The sequence below is a fragment of the Eschrichtius robustus genome, chromosome 2 (genome assembly GCF_028021215.1).
Source record: "Eschrichtius robustus isolate mEscRob2 chromosome 2, mEscRob2.pri, whole genome shotgun sequence".
In the NCBI taxonomy this organism is placed as follows: Eukaryota; Metazoa; Chordata; class Mammalia; order Artiodactyla; family Eschrichtiidae; genus Eschrichtius; species Eschrichtius robustus.
In genome coordinates, this window is record NC_090825.1 from 169,809,454 (window position 1) to 169,831,868 (window position 22,415).

The 22,415-nt window shown below is 57.4% G+C and overlaps 1 protein-coding gene across 2 annotated transcripts; it reads left to right on the forward strand.

The window, feature by feature from the left end:
• The first annotated feature begins 19 nt into the window (after nucleotides 1-19).
• On the forward strand, nucleotides 20-20,514 carry NACC1 (nucleus accumbens associated 1). 2 transcript variants are annotated; one of them, XM_068536870.1, is made up of 6 exons: nucleotides 20-112; nucleotides 14,739-15,695; nucleotides 15,782-15,955; nucleotides 16,535-16,640; nucleotides 16,744-16,841; nucleotides 17,472-20,514. In XM_068536870.1, the coding sequence occupies exons 2-6, from the start codon at nucleotides 14,750-14,752 to the stop codon at nucleotides 17,732-17,734; spliced, it is 1,587 nt and encodes a 528-aa protein (XP_068392971.1). In that variant the 5' UTR covers nucleotides 20-112; nucleotides 14,739-14,749; the 3' UTR covers nucleotides 17,735-20,514. The 2 variants fall into 2 exon arrangements, with proteins under 2 accessions (XP_068392971.1, XP_068392970.1); XM_068536869.1 differs by lacking the exon at nucleotides 20-112 and adding an exon at nucleotides 1,298-1,362.
• Nucleotides 20,515-22,415: the final 1,901 nt, after the last annotated feature.

Sequence of the window (22,415 nt, forward strand, 5' to 3'; positions counted from 1 at the left end):
CTGGGATCAAAATGCACGGCGGAAAGCGCTGAAAGTGTTGTGTGACGGCCTTAATCACTGCGGCTCCCCTGGGAGGGGACACGTCACTAGCCCCATTTCACGGATGAGGAAGGTGAGAGTCAGAAAAGGGGCGGTAAGCGGAGAAATCTAACATCTATTGATCGTCTCCTGTGTGCTGGGTTTTGTAAACACAGTATGTCAGGGCACCCTGCGGGAATAACTCAGGCTCTGAAATCAGATTTCCTGCGTTTGAATCCCAGTCCTACCACATGCTCTTGACAAGTTACTTAAACTCTCTGGGCTTCACTTTCCTTACCTGTTAAATAAGAGTCCTAGCTTCCAAGACAGAGCAGAGATTAAGCGACAGAATGCCTGGAAAATGTGCAAAGTAGGCTCTCTCACATAGCAAACCCTCAGAAGGTTCTAACCGGTGTAGGAAAGGAGACCGTAGTGTCGGTACTGACTGGTTCCAGCCCCAGCTTGCCTTCCTACTTGTTCTTAATGCTCTCTGCTTATATTTCCCCATTTGCAAAATGGGCAGAACTTTTTAACGTTCGTTATTGAGTTGTGATGAGAATTAAACGAGTTAGTGCAGGTAGAATGCTTAGAATGGAATCTGGCGTCGCATAAGCATCCTACAAGTGTTAACGTTTATTGTTTCTTCTTGGGCCCGGTTTTGAATCCTGGCACCCGCCACCACTTCCTTGCTGTGTGATCTGGAGCAGGCTTCTTCATCTCTCTGTGCCTCCCTTTCTTATTTTCTATAAAGTGTGTGTGTGTGTTTATAAAATAATTCCTACCTAAAGATACTACTGTGAAGTTTAAACGAGATAATCCCGTAAAGAACCTAAAACAGTGCCTGGCACAATAAACAGCAGATATTATTGTTTGCGTTTTTACAGGAAACTAAAGTTCCGAAAGGCAGAGCGACTTGTTTAAGGTCGCGGGACTAGATGGTGGCGAGGTCGGGACTCGAACTCTGCAGCAGAGCCAAGGTCCTGACGGGGATTCCGAGGGGCCGAGGGAAGAGACTGAGGAGAGAAGGGGCGCGCTCGGCGCTCGGCTGGCCTAGCCTCGGGGGCAGGCACTGGGGGCGGTGCGTAGGCGGGGCCACGGCCGCTCCTCCCCGGCCCAGCGGCGGCGGCGGCGGCGCGCCTTGCGCTCGCTCGGCGCTCGGCTGGGGCGGCCTGGCCCACAATGAATGGCCGCCGCGGCTGCCGCTGCTGCTGAAGCGGAGGCCGCGGAGGCCGCGGAGGCGGACGCCGAGGCCCCGGCGCAGGGGGGCGCGCCCCGGGCCCAGGCCCGGCCCCAGCCGCCGCTGCGGAGCTCGCCGGGAGCCCCCGGAGCGCGGCCACGGCGCAGGTGAGGCGGCCCGCCCCAGGCCCGGTTCCGGCCTCCTTTCGCCGGGGCGGCCGGAGGGCATCCGAGGTCCGGCTAAGGGCTGAGGGAGGAGGACATGGGGGCCTCCTCCGACCGGGGAGGAACTTGGTTAGCAGCCTGCACTGTGACCCGGCCCGAGTGCGGAGAGTCCCGGTCCCCGCGAGCGGCCTTGAGCGTTCAGCCCCGGGCCGGGCCGCGGAGCTTGGGGGCGTCGGGATCGGGCCCAGACCTCCTCCTGTCATTCCCCGCGAGAGGGGAGCGAGACCAGGCCCGGGCAGGTGCAGGGGTGGTTGGGGGCCGGGAAGTTGGAGGGAGGGCCGGTGGAGGAAAAGTGAGGAGGCGCCCGGGGAGACCGGAGGGGGAGGGGGAGGAGGAGTCGGGCTTTGGGCCGGCCGAATGGGGGAGGAGGGGAGAGTGGCTTGGCCGGAGGGAAACGGCCCCGAGGGGGGGCGGGGAGGGGCCGGGCTGGCAGGTACAGTCGGGGCGCTGGAGGAGGTGGGTCAGGTTACAGGCCTGGGGGCGGTTGAGGAGAAGCCCAGGAAGTGGGGCAGGGTGGGTGTGGGCGGAGTTAGTTCTAGTGGGGGCGGTTAGGAGATCCCTGAAATGTTTGCAGGGGTCACATGAGGTTTCGGTTCGGAGAGTGGGGAGGGGGTGGCGAGGGCCTGATACGGAGGCGATCAGGTAGGTTGAGGAACTACTGTAGGAGCTTTGGGAGTCCGGGGGAGGCAGAGCCTTTGGGCTAAGTAGGCTAGTGGGGATGTGGGAGCGGGTCTGGAGAAACTAGTGTGATCAAAATGCAAGTGCCAAGGCGCACCCCCTCCCCCCCTTTCCCGTCCAGGTGTTAGCTTGGGGCCACATCTGAGGGGTTTCTTCTTTCTCACACCTCATCCCTGCCTGTCTCAGGCTCTGGGTCCCGACAAACCCTTTGGGCAAGCCTCTGCTGGCTGCTCCAAGGTGCTAGCCCGGCAGCTGGGCGTTTGTGTGGGCAGCTTGGGAAATAGTCTGGAACACCTAGCTCGGGCATCTTGTTTACCACCCTTTTGCCCACCCCCACCCCATATATCGGCAGGGAGGCAGCCCAGCCCCTGTTATCTGAGTATCTTAGGGTCCTAAGATTCTTTCCCCACTTTTTGTGACCAGAGCCTTGAGGCTCAAGCCTAGGGGTTGGGACCTCACTACCTTTCAGGCACCAGCTCTCCGCAGGTGAGTTACTGGGAGGTGAGCATATAAAGCTCTGTTCATTGTGTCTTGAAGCCTGGAGGCATGGGGTTTGGAGAGGGTTGCGGGTTGGTCCAGGAAGGTCTGACCCGGCTCATCATTGTCTTGAAGGCTCCTGATGGGGTGAAGGCAGGTCACCAAGAAAAGGATCAAACCAGGCACCTACACCCTGGCCCAGGCCTTTGGCGCTCCGGGTCCCAGGGCTCTGCCTCTGCAGTGCTCTTCCTGGGGCAGGCCCTGTGCTGAGCTTGCTGGTTAGATGAGCTCATTGATTGCTCACCACCACCAGCTCAACTTAGGCCTTCTTCATGGTACAGGGGAGGAAGCCGCGGCTCCGTGGCTTGTCCCAGGTCCCACAGCTAAACAGTGGCAGGCTGGGATTGACTGACCCTCAGCCCCAGCCCGCAGTCCCCTGGAGCTGGCCTTTGAGGGGTGTGACTGGAAGAGCTCACTGTTCTGGATTCCCTGGTGGGAATTCTCTGTCCAGGACTTTTCTCTTGCCTATCCCAAGGGATGGGTCAGTACCCTTGCGGACAGTTTTCCTGGTGTTCCAGGGAGCCAGATCAGTGGAAGCTTTTTTCCCAGAGGCAAGGTCATCCCTGTTCTAATGGGAGCCAAGAGGTCAGGGGTCACAGAGCTGTGGGCTGGCAGAGGGAGGTGGTTATGAGGATGGAACCTGGCTCTGGAGCTGGATTTTTGCTTTTTTTCCTGGTTTATCTTTTCCTCTGTTTGGTCCCCGGTCAGACCACCCCTGCTTTTGTTCCTTCTCTCTGGGCTAACTGCAAAGCTGCTACCAGTGTGTCCTGGGAACGTTGACTTGGGAGCCTCAGCACCGGAGGCAGGAACCACAAACTGCTGGGTCGAGTGGTATCAGCTAGATCTGGGTTTAATGATGGGTTGTCACCTCATTCCCTCCCTTCCCCCAATCTCCTTGTAGTTCCTAGAACTGCCCCCACCTGGGCTCGGCCCTCCTCCCCTCTTTGGCTGGCCGCCTGGTTCTGGGAGGGGTAGAAACTGGGCCAGCAGCCCCATGTAAAGAAGCCTTCCCCCTGCTGGTTGGGCTGAGGCTGGCTGCCGTGGCGCAGCCTGGGGCCTCAGCCGGGGCTCCGGGCTGGGTACTTAGGATGGGGCAGCTGCCTCCAGTCATAGAGCTGGAATGGGGGCAGAGACTGGTAGTAGTTGGCTGCTGTGTGTGGATGGCAGAGAAGGGGGCAGTGAGTCCGAGCCTGTGCCTGGAGCTGGAGAAAGCACTCTTAATAATTGCTTTTCTGTGAGGATTTAGGGTGCCCAGACCTGGGGCGCCAGAGGAGGCCAAAATAGCCTGGCAGGCAAGAGCAACAAGTAAAGGGACCCTTGGGACAGTTTGATTTCACATGGGTGCCAACTCCCTGCTGGGGCCCGGGGAGCAGCCCTGAAAAGCAGCTCCTAGAACTGCTCTCAGCAACTTCTAGTGAAGGCTAGACAAAGGTTTGTCTGAAGGTGACTGACCTCAGACAAACAAATGATCAAGCTCATTTCTGATATCCCCGCATTCATGAATATAGTAAAACCAAGTGAAGTGATGGTGCTGGGGTGGGTGGAAAGCCTTAGATTTGGGTGGTCAGGGAAGGCTTCCAGGCGAGCTGAGCTCTGAATAATAAGAGATCAGCCTGCTGGTGGGGGAGCTGGGGCAGGGAGGGGCGAATGTTCTAGGCAGACAGGACAACACATTGAAAGCCTTTATTTAGCATGTGCCAGGCTCCTGCTAAGTGCTCTAAACATTTTGTGTTTATGAGGGAAGGAGTGAAGGGTGACCCTGGCGTGGAGATAGAGACCCTTAGTGCCGTTCCCAGAAAAGAAGCGTCTGATCTCAGGGTTTCCTGGATCCCCCCATCGCCCCCAGATGCAAGTCCAGACCCCTTGGCCTGCATCCAAGGCCTTCTAAAATCTGGTGCCCTGGCCAAGCAGTGGGGAGCCCCAGCAGGTTCTTGCGCAGGGCTGCAAGGAAATGAGTTTTGGTCAGTTTGGCAGGACCCGTCATGGAGGTCAGCCTGGAGGCATGGGGTTTGGAGAGGGTTGCGGGCTGGTCCAGGAAGGTCTGACCCGGCTCATCAGTGTCACTGCCAGAGACTGTGGTGGAGGAGGGCCTGCCAGGTTCAGGTGGGGCTTGCAGCATTTGAGGCGACAGTGAGCCGGCCTTGAAGACACGGAGGTGGTGTTTGCACCAGCCTCTGCTCCTTCTCTTGGGTCCCCCCTGCCTCTCATCACTCCCATCCCTTTCCTGGGTGCCACGCTGCTCTGAGCACTTTTCACCCATTTGTAAATCACTTAAGCCTATGCCTAGCTTGAGCACACAGGCCCGCATCCCTGCCTCTGCTCCTGGGTCCCCTTGGCCAAGAGTGTCATCCCTCTGTCTCCTCCTGAAGAGCCTTCTGAGCCACAGAGGCTGTGAGGTGGGACTGAACAGGTGGCTGTCTCGTTGTGTCCAGTATCTGGTTGTGATCATTGCCCGTCTCCTCAGGATAGACAGGATGTGAAGGTCTCAGCATCCTTGGAGATCCGAGGGCCCTCTCTGAGGACCATGACTGAATTAAGCAGAGGGTGGGTAAAGGTGAGCAAACATGGTGTAGTGGAGAGTCAGATTCCACTGTTAGCGCCACCTTGCTCAGCCAGGAGACCCTGGGCAAACGTTGTGGCCTTGGCGCCTCAGTTTCCGCATCTGATAAGTGGGGACAAGCAGGCATACCTGCACTGCAGTGGTTCTCAACCAGAGGTGATTCTGTCCCCCTCAAGGGATGCTTGGGAAATGTCTGGAGACATTTTTGGTTGTCACAGCTGTCACAGTAGAGGCCAGGAATGCTCCTCAATATCATATAATGTACAGGGCAGCCTCCACCACAGAGGATGATCTGGCCCCAGTGGGAGCAGGGCCTCAGTTGGGGCTCCCTGCGGCGTGGTTATTGGGAGGGTCATGTGAGAGGTTGGTGTCTGGGGTGTGATCAACTGGTGCTGGGAAGGCAGTGCGGGGAGCTCTCAGTAAGTACGGCCTGATAGCTCATGAAATGGCCTAAGGTTCTGGGAGATGGTGAGCGGTATAAGATGCCTGTGCTGCTGTCAGGGAGTTTGCAGTCCTGCGAGGGGCTAGGGGGGCAGACAGAAGGGAACATAACTAATAATAGCAGCTGGGCAGTGGCTGCAAAGTCAGCACCAACCTACCTACCCGTGTTACCTTAAGGTGGTTTAATCCTTAAAACAGCCTTGTGAGGTGGCTGCTTGTTTCATAGTTGGGAAAGACTGACGTGGGGGGGTGGTAAGCACTAGTACAGATAAATGTTTTCTGGGAGCGTAGAGGAAGGAAAGCGTAATTCTAAGCGGGAAGCTTTGTAAGGGATATTTGAGCCTAGTAAAACAGGATTCTGATTCTTTTGTCCTGCCAAGGCCCTGCAGGGTCTCCAAGCACATCTCCACGACCCATCCCCAGTAACCGCCCACCCGCCTGCCTCCTTTGTGTTAGCCTCCCCAAGGTCACCTCAGGGCCTTTGCACTTCCCTCCACCCTTTGTGCAGCTGCTGCCCCGCCCCCTTGTCCTTGGGTCTGGAGGCACACAGGGAGTATGAGGTAACTCACAAAGGTGGGCTTGAGGTCAGAGTGGGAGGGGGGTGGGGCCTGGCTGGGTTCTCCTAGGAGCTGCTGCAGGCGGAAGCCAGATTGCTGAGGACTTTGAGGAGAGAGTGGGAGGAGGGAGGGAGGAGAGGCAGCAGGCTAGAATGCTCATTCCCGGAGGTGGCAATGAGGGGAGGAAGAGTAGAGAGTAGCTGGGGGAGGCTGGGTGAAGGAAGAAGGCCTCTGGGGGGGAGCAGGGAGAGCAGCACCCAGAACCCTGGGGTTGGGGCCCCAGGTCGGCAGCAGACCCCAGCTTGGGTCATGGCTTCCCTTCTCAGCTCTGGTTTCTCAGTTTTCCCAGTCATGAAATGGGTCTAGCTGAGGTGGCCGCCTGCCACAGGGAGCAGCAGGACCATGCAGAGGACGAGTGCAGCCTGGGCCGGCCGTGGTCAGGAAGCCCCAACACTCAGCTCCAGTGTCCCCTCCTCTGTGGCTCTTGGACAGGAGCCACGTGGCCTGGGTGCCATCCTGGGCCTTGCTCTCCTCATCTGTAAAATGGCAGGAAGACTCATTTCTTCCTCAGAAACTGGTGAGAGGAATAGCTGAGCCCTCATCAGGTGCTGGTGCACAGTAGGGGCAACGTCCATGCCACCTTCCATGCCACCTATGGTTGCTAATCCTGTCACCCACTGTGGAGTTAACAGGAGGTTTTCAGGGAAAAAGAAAATGAATTAAATGTGCATGTACCTAAAAAAGATCTGTGCAGTCGGGTATCGCCTTGTTCTTCACTAGCTAATGTTTGCCTAAACTACCTTCCAGTTTGGCTCCTGCAGAGGGTCCGAATGGCTTTGGGCCAGGAATGCACCCCGAGCAGCCTGGGGGGTGTGCCACTTTCCTGCCCCCAGCTGTCACTCTGACCTCATGCTGAGCTGGGTGAAGGATTGTGGGGCTTTCCAGCGGCCTTCTGTCCTTCTTAGGCTTGGAGTTAGTGGGTTCCCTTAACCAGCTTACATGTCAATGGGCAGCTCACCACTTCCCTGGAAAGTCAGCCAGAAAAGACAGTCCTTGGTGAGGCAGACACAGATCTGTCCCCCAGCCTCTGCTGGCTGGGGTACTCAGAGCTCCCTCCTCAAAGAGCTGGCAGTTTCCACCCCCAGGAATTGCACTGCCACACAAGCACTTCCGTTGCAAGCCTGTCGCACCCCAGCGGGATCAGGCAGTAGGGCAGCCGTCGGTGGGAATCCCAAGTTCAGTTACATTGAGCCCCAAGTGGGACCCTGACTGCAGGCCACCCACCTGCTGTGGCTGCCAGAGGAGGGTGTCTGTCTGAGCAGCACCCTCTGCGTTGGCCCCGGCGGCCCCCACTGCGGTGCGGGTGGCACCCCTGCCCAGCCTCAGAGACCTCTTCCAAGTCCCCCTCTGTTCTAGTCACAGTGCGACTAAAAGGGGAGTGTAGTTGGAAGTAACAGAAATAATTCTTCATTCATTCCGCAAACAACGATTGTGCGTCCACTGTGTGCCTGTCTAGTTGTAGGGGCAGGGGACATAGTAGTGTGAACCAGACAGGCAGTCACCCTGCCCTGGTGGAGCTCACACAAAGCCAAGGACACATCTAGTTGGTAGATGGTGGGAAGTGCCAAGGAGGAAAAATGAAGCAGGAGAAGTGGCCGGAGGAATCGGGGTTGGGAAAGGCTGTCTTTGGAAATCTGAGCTAGGGGATCAGGAGGGGATGAAGGGCTGTGACCATCTTGGGGCCTGCATTGTAGGAGGTCTGAGAGCAAGCAGTCCTTACTGTGCAGGGCCCCCATACACATCGTAGGGGCCCAGGTGGTGAGAACTGGTTTTGAAGGAATCGGAGGTGTGAGTCCTAGGGTCTTCACCCAAGCAAGGAGGGCTAGATAGAGCCTGTGTACACTGCAGCCAGAGCAGGCTTGAGGGGAGAAGGGCTCGGCTGAGGATGCATTGTGTGGGCATCTGGGGTATGTGCAAGTCTGCCGTCCAAGGGGAGGTCCAGGCCAGGGGCTCCATGAGGGAGTTGTGGGGTGAGTAGATGGTATTTGTTTGTTTAGGTTTTTTTTTGGCCGCGGCATGCAGGATCTTCCCTGACCAGGGATTAAACCTGTGCCCCCTGCATTGGGAGCATGGAGTCTTAACCACTGGATCTCCAGGGAAGTCCAAGTAGATGGTGTTTTGAGCCTGTCTTAGTCTGCTTGGGTCGCCATAAGAAAATACCATAGACTGGGCGGCTTAAACAACAGACATTTGCTCACAGTTCTGGGGGCTGGAAGTCCAAGATGCCAGCGCGGTCAGGTTCTGGTTGGATTCTAGTGTGCTCACGTGGCCCTTAGTGTGTGCGCTTGGAGAGAGAAAGAGAAATCTCTCTTCCTCTTCTTATAAGGACAAAGAGTTCTGTTGCATTAGGGCCCCACTTTTATGACCTCTTTTAACCTTAATTACCTTCAAATAAGACCCTGTCTCCAAATACAACCACACGGGGGATTAGGACTTCAACTTAGGAATTGGGGTGGGCGACACAATTTAGTCCACAGCAGAGCCCTGAGACTGGGTGTGATCCCCCAAGGAGAGAAGCAGACTGAAGACTGAGCCCAGAGCCAGCTTTGCCTTCCTCCAGTTTCTGGAAGGGCCGTGCCTGCTTCTCCCTTGGGGCTCTGCACACTTTCCTTGTGCCTTGAGGGCCACGCTCCCAGCCCACCACTGCCCCATTAGATCACCCCCCACCTCCACCCCCTTGTACCCCCCCAGATCTCAGCTCCAGTGTCCCCTCCTCTGCGTGAGGTCAGAGGCGTGGACCTGCAGCTCGTTGATCCGAGTGACCCTGGATAAATGGTCGTGTCTCTCGCTGGACCACGAGCTCCGGAGGCAGGGCCTTGTCTTAGTGGTGGCCTGCCCCAGGCTCTGGGCACTTCCTGCCCCAGGCAAGGCGCTTGGCAAATATTTGTTGAGTGACTGTTGAGAGGTCATGGAAACCATGTGTCGTGCCCTTGCGTCTCGTCAGGAAACCCACCCTCTTCCGGGGCCAGGAGTAGCGATGGAAGGGTCCCCTTGGCCTTGTGTGGGTCTGGGGGCTACCCCTTCCCTCCAGGGGGATCTGGGCACCCCAGAAGGTGTGCGGGCTGATGTGCCAAGTTGTGAGGAGAGAGAATTCAAATACGGTTTTCTGCCCAGGGGAGATTATAGTCAAGTGGGATTTAATGTTCTCAGAGGTAAGCGTAAGGGCCCTATGGCTTGGGGGTTGGGGGGAGTGCAGAAGAGGGCATCTTCTCCAGTCTGGTGAGTTCTCAGAGCACGGGGCAGCTGAGGGTGAACGAGGAAGATGTGGGTAGTGGGAGGAGAAGGGCGCTCCGGGCAGGGTGCACAGCTTGGGTAAAGGTCTGGCTGAGGGGAACCGTGCAGTACAGGCGAGGGGCTCGGGCTGGTGAGGACTGAACTGTTGGCTGGTTTAGAGAACCGCCCCCCCCCCCCCCCCCCCCCGCCCCCAGCTCTCCATCCTACCACTTCCCAACCAGCAGGTGACCCAGGCTGAGCGCCAGCTGCTTTCAACCTGTTTCCTCTGGAAGCCCGATCTGGCTCCATGGCTCCTCCCTCACGGGAGGTGTAGGTGAGGGGCAGGACCACCGGCCATTGTTCTTCTGAGTCCGGCAGCCTGGATTGGTGCCGCGATCCAGGGGTGGGTCTCTGGGGTCTCCAGTGGTCTCCAGTGGCCTCTTCCACCTCCACCCCCCCCCCCACATACCCTGTCCTACTTACAGGGGCAGCGAGGCAGACCTAGCACCCCACTCCCTGTCACTGCAGAGGGTGCGTGCCTGTGCACGGATTGCATCAGCCTTTTGCACAAGTTGTGTTCCCGCCCTGCCATTGCTAGTCGAAGGCTTCAAAGCCCTGGGTGCTGGGCTCTGAGGCCCCATGGGGTTCACGAGGCCTGGGGACCCCAGACTGAATGTCAGGTTGGCTCTCGCCCTCGGGAGCCCTCCTCCTTGCGTCTCTGTTCCCTCCTGTTGAGAACCTTATCGCCCCCATGCTGAGCGCTCACCACAAAGCCATCCTGCACCAGTTCCCGGTGAGGGGTCAGGCCCTGAAGTCCAACTGCTTGGGACGGGGCAGGGCGGTGCTGTGATCCCCACCCATAAAGTGGGGCCCTGCTAGCCTTCCCTGCAGAGTGCTGCGAGCACTTCGGTAGCCTTCGGGAAATGCGTGCAACAGTGTCCAGCACACCGAGCACAGTTAGGAGGACACTTTGGAACACCCTCCGTAGCCCCAGAAGCATCCACACCCATATGTGTACTGCCTCAGCCCCCTCCCCCCCGTTCACCCATGCTTCCCCACCCCCACCCCGCAGCTGCCATTTCCCAGGCAGGAGCAGTCTATTCCTGCCTTGGTACACTATTTGACACGTTTACAAATATTTATTGACCGCCTCTCTCTGTTCTGATGAGCTAATCATGAACAAATCTGCCAGCATGCCTGCCCCCTCTGGAGTTGACAGTCTCCTTGGACGAGTACGTATCTATACAACTTTTTTTGGCTGCGCTGTGCAGCATGCAGGATCTTAGTTCTCCAGCCAGGGATCGAACCCGTGCCCCCTGCAGTAGAAGCACGGAGTCTTAACCACTCGACCGCTAGGGAAGTCCCCTGTCTACAACTTTTAAAACAATACCCTGTCTCCCGTAGAGACTCATTCCTGAGTCACTCACCCCCTTCTCTCTGTCCCCGCCGCTGATGCTGGGAATTCTCCCAAAGCTGGTCTGGGCCCAGTCTCCCTTGCTCCAGGCTTCCCATTGCTCACTCTGACATTCATCCTCACCAGGCCAGGGCCCACCTGTCCCACACCCCGTGCCGCTCTCCAGCCACACTGGCCTCCTTTGGCATCTCCAGACCGCACCTGGTTCCTTCCTGCCCAGGACTGTTGGTTGCTGTCTCCATCTCCCCATCTTTACCTCGCCCACTCAGTGACACACTCACCCCAACTAAAATTAAATCACGCCCTGTGTCTCCTCACTAGACAGTGAGCTACGTGTGGGCACAACCAGTCCTCTTCAGGGCTGTGTGCCCAGCACCTTGCAGTCCGTGGGGTGGGTTGGATGTATACCTCCCCATTTTACACATAAACAAACTGAAGCACAGAGAGGTGAGGGGCTGGCCTGAGGTCATGCAGCTTCAGAGTGGGGCTAGCAGCAGAACCCAGGTCTGAGGGGCTCTGGCTCCACCGCATGCGTGTCCTGCCTTGGTCCTCCCCCTTGGGGTGTAAGCCTTCCAAGCCAGGGGTCTAGAGCACGCCTCCAGGGACTAGAGGCCAGGCAGCCTCTTCCTTGGCTGCTTGGGCCCTAGGACCCGGGGGGTCTTCAGTTTGGCAGCCTGGGGAGGTGGGTCAGGGCTGTCAGGGCCCTGGAGGAGGCTCTCTGGGCTCTATCCTTTGCCTCCTCTTGGTGCCTCAGTTTCCCCTACCGCCTCGTTCAGAGGCCGAGCTCTGAATGAGGAGGTAGGAGAAACTGAAGCACCAGCTCCTAGCCTGTCCGGCCCTTAGTTTGACCTCCTGGGACGTGCATGCTGCCGTCTAATTAGGATTTCCCTGTCTCCGTCTCCCCCTCCTTATTGCCTTTTTGTTTTTCATGGTGGCGACAATGATTTTGATGAGGAAGAGGAGGGTACAGCAGAGGGGAATCATGGATTTCAGTGCCCAGACAGATCTGGGTGAGCCAGGACTCACCCTTGCCCTGAAGTGCACCTCTGAGCCCATGGGCACATGGCCCCTCGTGTTCCTCCAGGTAGCCCTTTCTGAATGAACCTGGGTAGGGCCCAAGTCTTCACTGCATCCCCAATCCTCAGCCCACAGAGGCAGCTTAGAATAGACTGGTTAATGAAAAAAAACTGAAAGATGCATGAGAGCTAACATGGGAGTGAGAGAAGAACAGCTGGGAGCTCTAGTTAGTTCCTGCCTCAGGGCCTTTGCACACACTCTTCACCTTTTTCCTCTTTCTTCTCACCAGCCTGACTCTCTGCTCAGGCCTCTCTTCTCACCCGTACCTGCCCGTTCAGGACTACTGCCCTCCACAACTATAGAATGGCAGGGGACTCAGTTTTACCAATGGGGGCACTTGTAAAGCCATATCTTACTTCAGAGCCCTTTTATGATTGCCCCCAGAGCATCAGGCATGCTGTCCTCACCCGACCAGTTCTTCCCTCCTGGGTTGGAACATGCACTGATGGAATAGGCTCTGATGCAGAAGGTCACACATTTGAGAGGTGCCAGGGCCCCCCAGGTGGTACTTCACAGGTCAGGATGGGGGTGGGCTCCCTGAGCAGGGTCTCATGCAGTTCCTTAAATTCACATTTCTTTCTCCACCCACCCCCTCAAGCACTTTGGGGTGAATTGTTTGTGGTGTGATTTCACACACTTTATTTTTTTATTTTATTTTATTTTTAAAATTTATTTTATTTTTGGCTGCGTTGGGTCTTTGTTGCTGTGCACAGGCTTTCTCTAGTTGCGGCGAGTGGGGACTACTCTTCGTTGCGGTGCATGGGCTTCTCTTGTTGCGGAGCATGGGTCTAGGCGCGCAGGCTTCAGTAGTTGTGGCTCACGGGCTCTAGAGCGCAGGCTCAGTGGTTGTGGTGCACGGGCTTAGTTGCTCCGTGGCATGTGGGAGCTCCCCGGACCAGGGCTTGAACCAGTGTCTCCTGCACTGGCAGGCAGGTTCTTTTTTTTTTTTTTTTTTTTTTAATTAATTTATTGATTTATTTATGGCTGGGTTGGGTCTTCATTTCTGTGCGAGGGCTTTCTCTATTTGTGGCAAGCAGGGACCACTCTTCATCGCGGTGCGCGGGCCTCTCACTATCGCGGCCTCTCTTGTTGCGGGGCGCAGGCTCAGTAATTGTGGCTCACAGGCCTCGTTGCTCCGCAGCATGTGGGATCTTCCCAGACCAGGGCTCGAACCCGTGTCCCCTGCATTGGCAGGTGGATTCTCAGCCACTGCACCACCAGGGAAGCCCAGCAGGCAGGTTCTTAACCACTGCGCTACCAGGGAAGTCACACACGCTTTATTTTTAAATATTACTTACTTTTGTAAATAGGCAATACATTCACCAGGTTCAAAACTTAAAAGACCCTAAGATGGAATTCCCCGGCAGCCCAGTGGTTAGGACTCTGAGCTCTCACTGCCAAGGGCCTGGGTTCAGTCCCTGGTCAGGGAACTAAGATCCCACAAGCCGTGTGGTGTGGCCAAAAAAAAAAAAGAAAAGAACAAAAGACCCTAAGAACGTACATGGTAAGTCTCATCCCCAGTTCTACACAGAGGACATTAGTCTTACGGTTTCTTTCTTCTTTTTACAGCTTTATGGAGATGCACATACCAAGCAGTTCACCCGTTTAAAGTGTACAGGTTCAGGAGTTTTTAGTATATTCAGAGTTGTGCATCCATCACCACAATTTCTGAACATCTTTCACGAGGGCAAGAAGAAACCCTGCACCTGTTTGCTCACACTCCCCTAATCCTCCAAGCACCCCCAGCCCCAGGCAACCACTAGTCTGCTTTCTGTCTCTTATTGATTTGCTTGTTCTGGACAGTTCATATAAATGGGATTATATAATATGTGGTCTTTTTGTCTGGCTTCTTGCATTTAGCATAATGTTTTCAGCGTTTATCCAAGTTGTGGCATGTAGCAGTAGTGCATTCCCCTTTATGACTGAGTAGTATTCCATTGTGGATCGACCATATTTTGTTTATCCATTCATCAGTTGATGGACATTTGGGTTGTTTCCACCTTTTGCCTATTGTGGACAGTGCTGCTGTAAACATTCACGTACAGGTGAATGTGTGGATATATGTTTTCATTTCTCAGGAATAATTCCTAGAAGTGGAATTCCTGGGTCATATGGCAACTTCATGTTTAACCATTTCAGGAATGGTTTTCCACAGCAGCTGCACCATTTCACATTCCCACCAGCAGTGTAGGAGGGTTCCGGTTCATTTCTCATCCTCACCAATACTTATCTTTTTTATTCTAGCCAGCCTAGTGGGTGTGGAATGGTGTCTCATTGTGGTTTGGATTTGCATTGCCCTGGTGACTAGTGATGTTCTCATGCAGTTTCAGGGTTTCTCGAGTGGTCATTCAGTCATTCAGCAAATGGTGATTGAGGGTCATGTGCTCAGCACTGCAAACGCAGTGTGAAAAATCGGATGACTCTGCCTTCTTGGTGTCTCTATGCCTGTTACCCTATGTGTGTAGTGCTAGTGGTGGTTCATGCTCATGGGGGCTCACTGTGTTATCTCATTTAATATTCAAGCACAGACGTGTAAGTATGCCTTTGCCCTCCTTTCTGCAAAGGGACGGCATGGGCCACCCCGGCCTATAGCTGACTTAGCTGATTTGACAGTCTGTCACAGAGGAAAGGCCATGCTGGGACAGGAGTGGGCGGCACCTGCGATTCTTACAGTCGTGGCAAATTCCACCACATGGATGTCCACGCTCCCGTGTGTCTCCCTGCGGCGGGCTGAGTCTGCCGTCTGACCCTGTCCCTCCATCTCTCCCTGTCCCCTGCGCAGCCGCCGCCGCCATGGCCCAGACCCTGCAGATGGAGATCCCGAACTTCGGCAACAGCATTCTGGAGTGCCTCAACGAGCAGCGGCTGCAGGGCCTGTACTGTGATGTCTCCGTGGTGGTCAAGGGCCATGCCTTCAAGGCCCACCGGGCCGTGCTGGCCGCCAGCAGCTCCTACTTCCGGGACCTGTTCAACAGCAGCCGGAGTGCGGTGGTGGAGCTGCCGGCGGCTGTGCAGCCCCAGTCCTTCCAGCAGATCCTCAGCTTCTGCTACACGGGCCGGCTGAGCATGAACATGGGCGACCAGTTCCTGCTCATGTACACAGCTGGCTTCCTGCAGATCCAGGAGATCATGGAGAAGGGCACAGAGTTCTTCCTCAAGGTGAGCTCCCCCAGCTGTGACTCCCAGGGCCTGCACGCCGAGGAGGCCCCCTCGTCCGAGCCCCAGAGCCCTGTGGCGCAGACGTCGAGCTGGCCGGCCTGCGGCACCCCACTGCCCCTCGTGTCTCGCGTCAAGACGGAGCAGCAGGAGTCGGACTCCGTGCAGTGCACGCCCGTGGCCAAGCGGCTGTGGGACAGCAGCCAGAAGGAGGCCAGCGGTGGCAGCAGTGGCAACGGCAGCCGCAAAATGGCCAAGTTCTCTGCGCCGGACCTGGCCGCCAACCGGCCGCCCCAGCAGGCCCCGGTGGTGGCGGCGGCACAGCCCACCGGAGTGGCGGCGGGGCCCGGGGCCGGGCAGCCGGCGGGGGGCGTGGCGGCAGCGGCAGGCGGAGTGGTGAGTGGGCCCAGCACGTCGGAGCGGACCAGCCCGGGCACCTCAAGCGCTTACACCAGCGACAGCCCCGGCTCTTACCACGAGGAGGATGAGGAGGAGGACGCGGGCGAGGAGGGCACAGACGAGCAGTACCGACAGATCTGCAATATGTACACCATGTACAGCATGATGAACGTCGGCCAGACCGGTGAGGTGCCCCACCACAACCCCAAGCCTGGCCCCCCGCCCCCGCCCCCGGCCCCGCCCCCAACACACCGCTTTCGCCCCCGACAGCCGAGAAGGTGGAGGCCCTCCCTGAGCAGGTGGCCCCCGAGTCCCGGAATCGCATCCGAGTGCGGCAAGACCTGGCGTCTCTCCCTGCTGAGCTCATCAACCAGATCGGCAACCGCTGCCACCCCAAGCTCTACGATGAGGGTGACCCCTCTGAGAAGCTGGAGCTGGTAACAGGTGGGCTGGCCTCACTTGCTCCCTGAATTCCCCCTTCCCCCACCTTGGGCCTCGATGCCCTCTGGGACAGCAGCCTGCAGCACAGTGCTTAGGAGCCGGGCTCAAGGTCCAACCCCAGCCCTGCCGCCCGCTGGCTGTGTCCTGGGGCAGCTCACACCTCTTTGCATTGATATAAATCAAAGACTGGCTTGTAGGTTTCCACCCCGGAGTCTAGTGTAAGCGTGGGCCATCATTGTTGGCCACGTGGGAGTAGATCAGTGGCTTCATAGCGTGGTTTGAGGGTTGATTAACACGGTGGTTAAGAATTTGGCCCTCGGACTCAGGGTGCCAGGGTGCGAGCCTCTGCTGCTGTTCTTTCTGATGCTGGTGGTTTTGTGGGCAAGGGCCTGGCACGTTGGGTGTCCCGTGGACGGTGGCGGCACAGTCTCTGTCCTTTCCTGAGTGTTGAGGAGGACGCTGTAAGTTGAGTGGTGGTGGGGGGCTGGTCTTGGTTGGGCCCAGGCCGGGGCGTGGCCTAGTGGGGAACATGGCTGTTTGCCCCCCACACCCATCATCCTCTGGCTCCGCCCCCCCCTCCAGGCACCAACGTGTACATCACCAGGGCGCAGCTCATGAACTGCCACGTCAGTGCGGGCACGCGGCACAAGGTCCTGCTGCGGCGCCTCCTGGCCTCCTTCTTTGACCGGTGAGGCCCATGCCAGAGCCCCGGTGTGGGGGAGGACGGGGTGCCCCATGCCCCCCCACCACCACAGGGGGCCTGACTCCCCTCCCCCATACCCCTCGCCCAGGAACACGCTGGCCAACAGCTGTGGCACCGGCATCCGCTCTTCCAGTAACAACCCCAGCCGCAAACCGCTGGATAGTCGCGTCCTGCACGCTGTCAAGTGTAAGTGTCCACCTTTCTGGAGTCGGGTTTGGGGGATGGAGGTCTGGGTCAGGCAGGTGGTCCTTTTCTCTGGTGTTGGCCCTGATGGATGGGTAGGTAGGGTTTGGTGTTAAGAAGGATTCTGAGGTTCAGTCTAGGCTTGTTGGGAAGAGGGCTGTGATTGGTTAGAGGGTTCTTGGTTAGAGATTTCTTGAGGGGGTGGGTAGGACACTGAAGGAAAGCCACAAAGCCTATGGGAGGGGAGGTCTCAAACTTATGCTGGTCGTCAGAGTGATGAAGTGGCCAGGCCTCAGCCAGTTGTCAGGAGGGAAGTTTAGGTTTTCAAGTGGACTCTCCCAGTTTCTAAATTCTGGTAAATGACCCACATTTTTCAAGAGCACTGGGCCATCCCGCATCAAATCCACACATCCCATATGCATGGCCAAGCTCTGTCAGTCCTGGGCCCACTGATGTGGTTTAGCGTGTTGTCCGCAAGGCCTCAGTTTCCTCAGCTCCAAGGGGGGGGCGTTCAGGGGTGCCATGGTTGGGGGGGGGGCGGAGATTCAGGAGCAGCGTGGGGGCTGAGTGCCTGTTGGGAGGGTGGGAGGCCCAGGCCACGCTCGGCATGAGCTACCCATTCTGCCCGCACAGACTACTGCCAGAACTTTGCTCCCAACTTCAAGGAGAGCGAGATGAACGCCATCGCAGCCGACATGTGCACCAATGCCCGCCGCGTTGTGAGGAAGAGCTGGATCCCTAAGGTCAAGCCGCTTATGGCCGAGGGTGACGCCTACACCACCTTCATCAGCTACACGGGCAAGATAGAGCCGGACATGATGGGTGTGGAGCACGGCTTCGAGACGGCCAGCCATGACGGCGAGGCCGGCCCCTCGGCCGAGGAGGCCCTCCAGTAACCCCCACCGGACCCTCCCGCGGGGCTGTCACACTCCCCCTCCTGTCACACCCGCCCGCCATCTTGGTCACGAGCTACTGTCTGTCCTTCCCCAGGACCCGCGGGGGGCACTGCATGCTCCCGGCCCCTCTGCCTCCCCGTCCCACCCCCTGACCCCAATCCGATCGGGGATCCGGGCTGGGAGAGGACGGCAGGTGGTGCGAGGTCTGCGTTGCCTTCTGTAGCACACACTCGTGCACAGTTGGGGGGCTCTTGCTCCCCCTCTCCTAACCCCTAGCAACTGTCTCCCCACTCACCAGGCCAGGCACAGGGAGGGGCTGGCCTGGGGGGCTTGGGAAGACCCCCTTCCCAGGCGCTGGGCCACCTAGCCGGAGCATTCCTCAGCCTCCGCCCACCACTGCAGCCCCTTGGGACTCACAGGGGCCCCGGGTTCTCAGGACCCCTCCCGCCACCACCTCCCAGTGCTTCCACGTTTCCAAAAGCGCCTTCCTGTCTCCCTCGTCTGTCCCTGCGCCTGGGGGCTGGGGTAGGCGAGGCCGTGAGGACTGCCCATTTTACAGCTGAGGAAACTGAGGCTCAGAGAAACTCCATGACCGACCTAAGGTGGTGGGCGGTGGCAGGCCCAGCACCCTTCTCTTCCCCCACCTGTGCTCAGCCTCTCTTGCCGCCACCAGCCCCCTGGGGCCTGAGAGGGGCAGGTCCTGAGAGGGGGGCCCTTGGGGGCAGACCGAGGGTCTCTGAGGATAGAAGTTGTTTCCGGGGCTTGCAGAAGCGTGTGGGTGTGCATGTGTGTGTGTGCGCGCGTGCGTGTGTAGAAGTTTTGCTTTTAAACAGATGAAGACGTGAGAGGCAGTAGGACCAGGGGTGGAACCCAGGGGAGCAGGCTGGGGGGGTGCTGCTGCCTTTCCCTCCCTTCCCCCCCCCCCACCCCCCACGGCAGGGCTCCCAGCCCCCACCCCTGTACATACTTTTTAAAACATTTTTTTAGCTAATGAAATATTGAAGTATAAGATTCCTTTTATTTTTCAAACCAACGGGACCGTGTCTGATGTCCCCTTCGGTCCTCGGGGCTGTGGAAGGCAGGACGGAGTGGGGAGCCAGGGGCAGGCTGAATGTGCGCGTGTGTGTGGAGTGGGAGCGCGTGTTGCCGGGGGGTGGGGCCCCCAGGCCCCGCTCTGCCTGGGCTCCCGTGGGTCTGGCCGGCTCACACTCAACCCCAGGGCCTCCTCCCAAGGGCTACATTGCAAGGGTGTCCCTGGTTTGTCCAGTTGGCTGAGTCCAGCTCCTGGCAGGGCTGGGTCCGCTTCATGGTTAAAGATTGTTTGCAGAATCTTCTTTTACCATTCCTCTCTTTCTATCCTTGGCCTAGCTCCACGAGTGGTTTTGTGGGGTTTTTTTGAGTTCTACATGTAAACTCGGAGGGTTCTTTTTGTTTTTTTTAACTCTCCCCCCTGCACCCCTCCCCACACACGCTGGGTGTCCGTTTCTTTGCAATTTCACATTTTTGTCTCTAGCCCTGGTTCTCACCGCCTCTGTCTCCCCCGCAGTCTGACTAGCCCATTGCTCCCAGCAGCCTCTCTCTCTCCCCAAAGGCAAGGGGATTACAGGAGGTGGGGTGGGGGCCAGCTGGACCACTGGGATCTGACCTGGAGGCCTACCCCCACCCCAGGAGCCCCTGCCAGCCTGCGGAGAGCGGGTCCTTCCTGACATCTGCTTGCTGCCGGCGTGGGGGGCGCGGGGGGGGTCAGTCCAGCGGGGCCCTGGCGCTCTGCTTTCCTGGCCCAGCCCCAGTACCTTAGCCCTCAGCCAGCCCGGAGTGCGTGGGGGGAGTCGACAGCCCCAGCTAAAGCACAAGCACCTTAGTCGCACCTCCCCTGCCCCCTCATCCTGGCCTTGACACCCCACCCCAGCGTAGATCCCAAAGCACAATATCCTGGTTACTTGGCAAGCTGCCGGGCCGACCAAGGCCGAGGGGTGGGCTGGGGCTCCAGCCAGACCCCCAAAGGAAGCAGGAGTCCCCAGGCGCTCCCCTCCTTCCAGGCCTTAGCGGGGGCCAGCTCTCTGGGACTGGGGTCTTCTCCCTCCCCACCCCCTTGTCCTGGGCAGGCCCCTGTCCAGCCCCTCCTCGCCTTGTCCTTGGGTGGGGCTTGCCCCGTCCCTCCTCCGAGCCCCTGCAGCACTGGGTTGGGTGGCAGAGCCCTCTTGTTTCAGGGACTCTAGGAGGTTCCCCTGGCTCCCTGGACTGTGTGTATAGGTCTGGGGAGGGGGCGGGGGAGAGGGGCTGGGCAGGGGCGCAGGGGAGGAAACTCCTCACCAGGAGAGCCAAAGACAGGGTTGTGCCTTACCCCGGGAGCCACCCCTGCGCCCTCCCGCCCTGCCCTCCCTGCTCTTGGGCGGCCTGCTGCTTTTCCTGCTTTCCCTTCCCCTGGCCCGACCCTGCCCTGAGCTGCATGGACCCCCCGCCCACCCCTACCCCCCGGGGCAGCCAGGAAGGAACATGAATGGAGGATCACCGACCAACGCAAAAAAGACTATGGGGGCCCCCCCTCCACCTCCCCCGGCCGCCCATTCACCCACGTCTCTTTCACGCAGGACAGACCACCCGCCCTGTCCGCGTGGAGTGCCAACACCCTCCCTGCCCTGGGCCGAGCCCCTCCTCCCCGGGCCCATAAGTGAGATTGCACATTAACTACTGTAAGAAGAGGAGCCGCACTGGGAAATGTGAACCATGAGAATATCAGTGATACTGATGAGGAGAATAAACTAAACGCCTTTGTAACAGCCCTGCTGCAAGCTGCTCACTGGGGGCGCGGGGTGGTGGGCCCAGGAAGGGACGCTGGCTGCACACTAGGGCCCCCCCTCCTTCCGCAGAGCAACATCCCCATTCCCCAGGGCTTCACACTGACAAATGCAGTGGGGGCCCGGCTCAGGGTGTGCTCAGAACGGCCATGCCAAACGTCATGCCTCAGAATGTCGGCCTGAGGGGAGGGCCCTCTTTAGGCGGGAAAACAGCTTCCAGCAGCTCCCAGGTTGCCCCAGTATGTACAAACAACACCCTCCCTAGGCTGTTCCCTCACACGTGTGAGCCCTAAATCCTGCATGGGCGTCCCACGGGAGCCCCTCCAAAGCTAGAAGGGTAGCTGCTCCATGGAATTATGTGTATTACAGACCCACTCGCTGCCCTTCCATGGTATTTGACACTCCCAGCCCCAGAAACGTGTCCTGAACATAAGCCCATACCCTTCGCCCCGTCCCGAGCCACTGCGTCCAGAACGAACACTAAAATCAGAAGAAGGAACACTAAAGTCAGGATGGCAAGCCTAAAATCAGCCGGTGGTTGTTTAAAATACCTGGAAGAGGGACTTCCCTGGCGGTCCAGTGGTTAAGACTCCGCGCTTCCACTGCAGATGGCACGGGTTGGATCCCTGGTCAGGGAACTAAGATCCCACATGCTGTGCAGGGTGGCCAAAAAACAAACAAAACTGGAAGAGCTGTAGGGTCCTGAGGATATGAGTGGGAAAATGTTCTAACCACCGAAATAGAAAAGATGCAACGTGCCCTAGGGTCCCATTGATTCAGAGATGTCTCAAGTAGTGTGGGAAGACTACTGACAGACCTTAGGGATTCCATCAGATCAAAAGATCTTTGCTGGGGAGGTGGACAAGGGGTTTCATCTCCGCCCAGTCCAGGTCTGACCACCCCATGATGATTGGAGGGAGCTCCAGACTTCCTTGGGGCAGATAATTGAGGGTGACTCAATTCACAGGGTGACTTGGGCATGTTTCAGTAAGACCAGCCCCCTCCGGAGTCCTGAAGCCCAGCTTCAGCCAACAGAAAGCAGGGGTTTGGGGGAGCCAACAGCCTCGTCAACAAAAATCCTCAGGTGACTCTGGTCCAGAGTCACCTCAAGTAACAGGAAGTCTGTCTGTCTTAACATGTAGGCAAGCCGAGGTAGGTGGAAACACTGTCAGACTCCCAGAAGCACATCTTTTTAACCCCAGGAAGACTTAGAACCAAGTGTAGAATGGATCAAGACAACCTGAACCACAGCATTAGTGGTAGTGGTTTTGCATTTAAAAAATAAGGGGCGGGGGGCGCAGAATTCCCTGGCGGTCCGGTGGTTAGGACTCTACGCTTCCACTGCAGGGGGCCTGGGTTCGATCCCTGATCGGGGAATTAAGATCCCAAAAGCCACATGGTGTGACCAAAAAAAAATAAAGAATCTGAACATATTTGGTTCTCTTTGACAAATCAGCCTAATGGAATGACAGACATCCTTGTAACAGCAATTTACAATGTGTAAATGAGCGACTGAGAAGGGTGGGCCTGATGCCTGATTACATAATGCTCAAGATGGAAACATCTAAGACAATAAGTTAAGATTCACAGCACTTACAAGTTTTCCTGGCTTATAGGAATCATTTCTCATACTCAGGAAGGCTCTATGGCAAAGCCCTTAAATTTACAAACGCTTTCTTGTTAGAGTGAAGCATCACAGGGATCGAAGTGACCAGGTGTATGAGGGAGCCCAGTGGTACTCAGAGGCCCCTCGGAAGTGACAGCTCAGTTCCACAGCTAAGGGGCTCACCTACCTACCTTAGACAAAGAACAAGCAAAAGACGTTTAGGGGGAACTTCAAAAACTCAAGAAGAATCAGTGTTTGGAATTTCGATGGTAATAAA

Coding starts and splice junctions, on each gene's coding strand:
- NACC1 (XM_068536870.1), top strand. CDS start 14,750: ATGGCCCAGACCCTGCAGATGGAGATCCCGAACTTCGGCAACAGCATT. Junction 16,641..16,743: donor CTGGCCTCCTTCTTTGACCG/GTGAGGCCCATG, acceptor CCCCTCGCCCAG/GAACACGCTGGCCAACAGCT. Junction 16,842..17,471: donor CGTCCTGCACGCTGTCAAGT/GTAAGTGTCCAC, acceptor CTGCCCGCACAG/ACTACTGCCAGAACTTTGCT.